This window comes from Vombatus ursinus, unplaced genomic scaffold, assembly GCF_900497805.2.
Source record: "Vombatus ursinus unplaced genomic scaffold, bare-nosed wombat genome assembly UNPS02014807.1, whole genome shotgun sequence".
Taxonomy (NCBI): domain Eukaryota; kingdom Metazoa; phylum Chordata; class Mammalia; order Diprotodontia; family Vombatidae; genus Vombatus; species Vombatus ursinus.
Window position 1 is genome coordinate 51,054,938 of NW_020954585.1, and position 7,324 is coordinate 51,062,261.

General features: G+C 39.4%; 1 protein-coding gene across 4 annotated transcripts in view; it reads right to left on the minus strand.

Annotated features, from left to right (window-relative positions):
- LOC114052350 (kinesin-like protein KIF19) overlaps positions 1–7,324 on the minus strand; it is an 88,135-nt gene that overhangs the window by 21,949 nt on the left and 58,862 nt on the right. For all 4 annotated transcript variants that reach the window (XM_027874909.1, XM_027874907.1, XM_027874908.1 and 1 more), the window contains one exon: positions 2,331–2,452. In XM_027874909.1, the coding sequence (XP_027730710.1) occupies positions 2,331–2,452 (122 nt within the window). The remainder of the gene's footprint in view (positions 1–2,330; positions 2,453–7,324) is intronic.

Genomic DNA, 7,324 nt, shown 5'->3' on the forward strand with positions numbered 1-7,324 from the left:
TCCAGAGCCATCTGGGTCCAGTGACCAGGTATAGATCGGGACAACTGGAGATGGCCCAGCAATAGGGATGCTAAATAGAGGCAAAAGAAAGCTCCTGCCTTCAAGGAGCTTAAAATTTAATGAAGCAGCTTAGATTTAGAGCTGGAGGGGAATCTAAGAAATCATCTACACATAAGCCAGCAAATAGCCCATTTCTATCTACCTATGAACCATTATAGAATTCCAGTCAAGACCCTGAGAGGAAATTGCTCTTGCAGGAAAGAAAGCTAGCTCTCTCTGTGTGTCTTTGTCTTTGTCTCTGTCTCTGTCTCCTCCCCCCCCCCCCTGCCTCTGTCTGTCTCTGTCTCTCTGTCTCTGTCTCTCTCTCTTTCTTTCTCTCTCTCTGTCTCTCTGTCTCTCTCTCTCCCTCCCTTTACACCCCCGCCCCTGGTGACAATGTTATTAGAGAAACTGGACCATTAACCAACAATTCATCTAGAGGATACACCAAAGACAAACATGGATATAGAAACACAGCTGCCCTAGAGAAGAAGCAGTTTCGAGTATGATCCCTAGCACCAGAGAGAAGTACTGGTTGTGGACTGTAGAAAGGCCCCAAATCTCAGAGTCCAGAAGACAGCTATACTCAAGGAGCACTTCTTTAGCCTTCTGTGAAGGATGAAAAGGACTTTCAGCAATCAGGAGTTGTGTTACCCCTTGATCACAGTGTTTTATACACATGTGCCTGGTTATCATTGTACTCTAAGTTTCAGCCCACTCTTCTGCTGGACTCTGTATGAACTTGTGGGAGAGTATACCCTAGACTTTGGGAGGAAAGTGTATTGTACCAACTTTTATAACTATACTATCATATTAATACTTTTGCCAAAAGCTCAGTGAGGCTGCTGGATGATCACCAAAAGGAAATACAACAGTGGGGGCTCATGCATGACTTTACTAGAAACCTAGCCTCTCAAGGGTACCCCAAGTACTCTGAGAGAAGTAGTTGGTGGCTTCTAGGGACCTGACCCACCAGTAGGATTAGGAATTGGGGAGGTAGCCCCATAAAAAGTGCTACATATTTATTTGAAATATTCTTATATGTGTTCATATTGTGAATGTTAAGTTCCTCAAGGATAGAGATTGTCTCATTCTTCATATTTGTATCCCCCACATCTAGCACGTAGTTGGAATTTAATAAAAGCTTGTTGATTGACTGACTAATTTATTGGAATGGGAAACTCCCACTAGTCCCAAGTCATGCTGGTCTCACCATAGTCTCCAAAGACACCCGGCCCAGTTCTACTTCTGAGCTTTTATTCATGCTATTCCCTCACTTTCCTCTACACCAAAATAAAGTACTACCACTGCAAAGAACCCAGATTTTAAAATCATCAGAAAGGTTCAAATCCAGCCTCAGACACAAAACTCTCACTAGCTGCGTGACTCTGGGCAAGTCACTTAACCCCAATTGCTTCACCAAAAACAAAAACATATATATATTTTTATATATATGTATGGGGCAGCTAGGTGGCTCAGTGGATAGAGCACCGGCCCTGAAGTCAGGAGGACCTGAGTTCAAATCTAGCCTCAGACCAAACACTTGACACTTAATAGCTGTGTGACCCTGGGCAAGTCACTTAACCCCAATTGCCTAAAAAAACAAACAAACAAACAAACAATAAAATCATCAAAAAGAGCTAGATGGCACCTTAGAGGGTCAAAGTCCAACCTCACAGTTTACAGATTATGAAACCGAGGCCCAAGGAATGTTAAGGTGACTTGCCCTGGACCATACAGGTAGTGAGTATCAGTGGCATAATTTGAACTCAGGTCGTCTGACTCTAAGTCCAACAAAATTCCCATAGTCGCCTTTAGAGGTTTTCTTGTCCAAACCCCTCATTTTACAGATGAGGCACTTGAGGCCCAGAGAGAAGAAAAAACTTGTCTAAAGTCACAAAGGTAGTTAGTGAAAGAGCTAGGATTTGAACTGAAGTCCCATGACTCCAAGATCAACACTGCCCTTCCCACTGTACCATATTACCTCCCAATTCAACCCTCAATTATTGAGCCCCAACTATGTTCAAGGAGTTCTGTTTAGCACTGGGGATATAAGGAAAGATATAGTTGTCTCTGTTCTCAAGGCGCTTACCTTGTCCTGGAAGGGTATGACAACCCCTACCTGAGCAGAACCTCTCTCTCAAGTTCTTCCTCTACAAAGTCTTCTCCAACCTCGCTAGCTCATGCTGAGCTCTCCCTCCTCTGAACTACCAGAGCTATGAACATCTACAGCCCTAGACATTTCCAAAACAAGAGTGTGCCAGATAAACTAGAAGGTAAACCAGTCTTACCCTGAGGGAGTTAAACATCACTGAGTGGAGCAGAAGCAAACGATTTAGGGTCCCCTCCTCTAATTCTTGAGAGTAAAGTCGATATCTCTTTTCCAGCGGCTCTGGTACAGGAATCCAGTTATCTTCATCACATCCCACAAAAGCAAAGATGTTCCAATAAAAGATGAGACAAAAAAAAAAATCAAGTGAGATATCCATCCCATATTTGTGCCTCCTTAATAAGATTATAAGCTATTTGAGGATAGAGGGGACATGTCCTTGCATGGAACTTGTTCAAAAGTCTACTGAGATTCCACTGTTGTAGGACTTCAAAAAATTCAACCAATTTTGGAAAAGCAGGACTGTGCTAAGTAACAGCAACACAGACAAACCAAGACAAAGGACTGGGGGTTACCATACTCCAATGTCTCTTCCCATAGACCTCTCCCTAAAATCTGATCATCTTATGGCCTTAAACAAAACTGAACCAGGCCACCATCCCAACACGATCACTTCACAAACATTACGCCTATGAAATTGTCTTCTGACTTGTGGGATAAGCAGGGTCTTCAGACACCATGCTCACAAGCAGTTGTTTTCTCATTAAAGCAGAGTTTTCCAAACTGTAAGATATACCTGCCTGGAAGGGAATGAGATTCTGGAATGGGGATAAGAGGAGCATGAAGCATTGGCCAACATTATGGAATAAATTTAAGTACAACTCCAGAACGAATATATCCATTTTTAAAAAATGGAAACAAAGTTCAAATCAAAGACATAGGATTTCCAGATAGAATGTAAGCTCGCTGAGAGTAGGCATTGTTTTACTCTTTGTATCTGTACCTGTTGGACCTAGCACAGTGCCTGGAACAAATTAGACACTTAATAAATGCTTAATGATGGATCAAGTTATTGATTGATCATAAGTCCATAGGATCACAGGTCCAGATCTGGAAGGGACGTTAGAGGTCATCTAAAGTCGATTCGCTCCTTTTATAAATGAGGAATCAAGTCAGCAAAAACTACTAAACTTGCTAACTTACTAAACTTAGTGTAAACATGCTCTTGTTGTTCAGTCGTTTTCAGTTGTGTCTGACTCTTCATGATTCCATTTGGGATTTTCTTAGCAAAGATACTGGAGTAGTTTGCCACTTCCTTCTCCAGCTCATTTTACAGATGAGGACACTGAGGCAAACAGGGTTAAATGACTCACCTAGGGTCACACAGCTAGTATCTAAGGCCAGATTTGAAATCAGGAATATGAGTCTTCTTGACACCAGGCCACTGAACTAAACTTTGAATTCACTCCAAATAATAATAAATGCAGCCCAGAAATTATTTAATATGGTATGCACAAATGAGGTCAAATTTGAGGAAAATTTAAAGGATTTTATCAACAAATGTGCGTTACATTCTTTTTATAGTATATTGAAGACTTATCTGTGTGTTGTTATAAACACTATAATAAAGTCTTGATTAGAATAAAATATGAACTAAGAAGATTATTCCCATAGATTTTTTAAAAATCAAGTAGGGGTAGAGGGTGGCCATCCCTGCATAAAATTTGGAAATTATTGCCTTAAGGCAAAAGGGGGGAGTGGGAGGGCAGGGTTGGACTAGGTGAGAAAGGGATGCAGTTTTCCAAAAGTTCGAGCTGCTCTTTCACAACAATCATAACAGATGATCACGTATGGTGTAACTTCAAGGGTCTAAGGTAGGCTTCTGTCCAAAATTACCTCCCTCACTCAGTGGATGAAGCCTGAAAATTTAAAGTGTTTTTCCCTTTGCTTTTGACTCCAGAGGTATCAAACTCACAGAGGGCCAGAAGCCTACAACACTTCCTGGTGTAACCTGAACCAGATTAAAATGTAATTGGAAAATGTTTAATGAAATAAATAAAAATACAGTAAAACATTGATAATGTTAATTTGTGGTTTTCTAAGTCAATATACAGTTCACTGGAATTCCTGTCTATATGAGTTTGACATCACTTCTAAAACATTCAAATGAAAATATTAGTCAATCCAAGACTGCTTAAAAGAAGCTCAGTTTCCAGGAAGAGGGGATAATAGGCCCCCACTGTACTTTGCCCTGGTTGGGCCATATCTGGTACTGGGTTCAGTTCTAAGCATTCAGTGTTAGAAAGGACACTGATAAGCTAGAGAGTGTACAGAGGAGAGCAGTGAAGATGGTGATGGCCTCATGTTTGTGCTATGAAGAATAAGTTAAAGGAATTGAAGATGTGGTAGATGGTGCAGTGGATAGAGCACTGGATCCTGAAGTTAGGAAGACTGATCTTTCTGAGTTCAAATCCAGGCTCAGATACTTCCTAACTGTGTGACCCTGGGCAAGTCACTTAACCCTGTTTGCTTCAGTTTCCTCATCTGTAAAATGAGCTGGAGAAGGAAATGGTAAACCACTCCAGTGTCTTTGTCAAGAAAACCTCAAATGGGGTCACAAAGAGTCAAACAAGACTGAAAAAACTGAACAACAAGAAGACTAGAGAAAAGGGACCAGTGGGACATTTATACAGGGTACCTATTGCACTAAGACTTCTGGATATCATGAATTTATATTTTCACCAGATTCTTCTCTAAAAACTGGATTTTAGAAGGTCATATTTGAAGCTAAAAGGACAAGGAAGACATGAGCCTGCTTCTAGGAGAAGATGGTGTGTTAACAGATGAACAAAAGAAAACAGAACAGCTCAATTCCTATTTTGTTGAATTGCATTGAACTCTTCTCTAGTGAGCACAATTATATTCAGAGAGAACAAACATTGGAAAGAGGAAATTGAAGTCCAAGAGAACTGAGCAGACAATGGAAAAGTGTCTAATTGCTTTAAAATTATATAGCTCAGAAAAATTATATCCCAGAGTACTAAAATGATAATAATAATAATAAATTTATATTGTGATTTAAATTATGCAAAGCTCTTTATAAATATTATCTCATTTTATTCTCACAACAATCCTGGGAGGGTGGGACTATTATTATCTCCATTTTACAGATGAGGAAACTGAGGCAAACAAAAGTTAAATGACTTGTCCATGGTCACAAAGCCATTAAGTGTCTGAGGCTAGGGGCAGCTAGGTGGAGCAGTGGACAGAGCTCCAGCCTTGGAGACCTGAGTTCCAGTCTGGCCTCAGACACTTGACATTTGCTAGCTGTGTGACCCTAGGTAAGTCACTTAACCCTGATTGCTTCACCAAAATGCAAAAAGAAAAAAAGAAAAGAAAAGAAAAAGAAAGAAAACCATGAAACGTTGGCACTAGAAAGAATATTTTTTTAAAAAGTGTCTGAGGTTAGTCTTGAACTCAGATCTTCCTGATTTGAAAGATCTTACAGATGTGATTAAGTAACTACTGTCATTCAGAAGATGAAATTTGACAGAGGTAATTGCAAAGTCCTTCATTTAACTTCATTTGAAACTAACTCAAAAATAATATCTTGTATTTTATATAGCCCCTTACAGTTTACAAAGTGGTTTGATATCAAATATCAAATCTCTCTACAACTCTGTGATGTAAGAGAGTAAGTGTTCTTGTCCTCTTTTAGGGGAGTGGGACAGATCTCTGATTTCATTGGTGTAGGGAGCAATACATGAAGAAATCCCTCTACCAATGCAGATTGGCAGCTTCTAGTTTTATAGTTATCTAGGACACGATGAAAGTAAGTGACTTGCCCAGGGTCACACAACCTGTAGGTATCTGAGGCAAGGCTTGAATTCAGGCCTTCTGACCCCAAGGCCATCTCTCTAGCCATTATGACATTCTACTTAATTCTCAAAGTGGACCCTCGAAAACTGACTCACAGAGAAGTTATATGATTTGAGCAAGGCCATATGACTAGTGCATTCGAAAGCTGGTCTGCAGGCTCCTACTAATCTAAAGTTCTATTTTCTACAATGTACTCCTTCACCGTGTTAACAATAAGGGAAAAAAGCTAATGTAATTATGACAGATATAGTCAGATATAACATATCCTTAGTAATTAGTAGCAGTATTGTTACTAATACTACTACTTATCAGTATTTACTAAGGATAAATTATATTATATCTATAATATTACATCATAATAATACTAATTTTCCAAGTTAAACTTCCCCAATTTCTTCCACTTTTGCTCCTATAATTTCCAGATTACTCTCCACAGTTAACATATTCATTATGTCAGTTGACCACAAACTTAATAAACTAAAAGTGGATGCGGCTACTAAAAAAGCTAATGCAATTTTGAATTGCTTCATGTGGTTTTTAATTTTTAAATATTTTTTATTTCCATTGATATTTTTCATTTTTACATCATCTTCCTTTCTAAATGTATCCCTTCTCTTCTCCCTCTTCCTTATCCAGTGAACTACCCCTTATGACAAAGAATAAAAGAAAGAAAAACCAAGTGGTTTGGCAAAGCCAATCAGCCCGTCCACCAAGACCGAAAGTATATGGAGCGTTCCACACCTGTAGTTCCCCACCATGGCAGGGAAGGAAGGGAGTACATTTTCTCATCTCTTCTTCAGGACCAAGGCTCAATCATTATAATGGTTTCATTTTATTTTCTTTTAGGAGCCGTATTGTGTTTCCCCAGACAAGGGGAAGTCATCATACTGCGGTATTCTCCATTGGTCAAACAACCGGAATAACTGGGTTGTGTCCTAATCACATTTTAAGAGAGACACTGACAAACTACAGTACATTTAGAGGAAGGCACTGTAATATCTAGGGAGTAGGTGTGAGCGTTTTCTGATCTCCCTTAATGCTGGTAATTATCTCCAGTTTATCTCCTTTATTATCAATTAATTCTCTCCTCTGTTAGTTATTTCCAGTTTATCCTGTATATAGTTTGTTTGTACATAGTTGTTTGCATGTTTCCCCCCATTATACAGGAAGCTCTCTGAGAGCACTGACTATTCTTTGCCTTTCTCTATATCTCCTATGCTTAGCACCGTGCCTGACACATAGTAGGTGCTTAATAAATTCTAGTTGACTGACTATAGAAGCAATAATTGGAAGAAA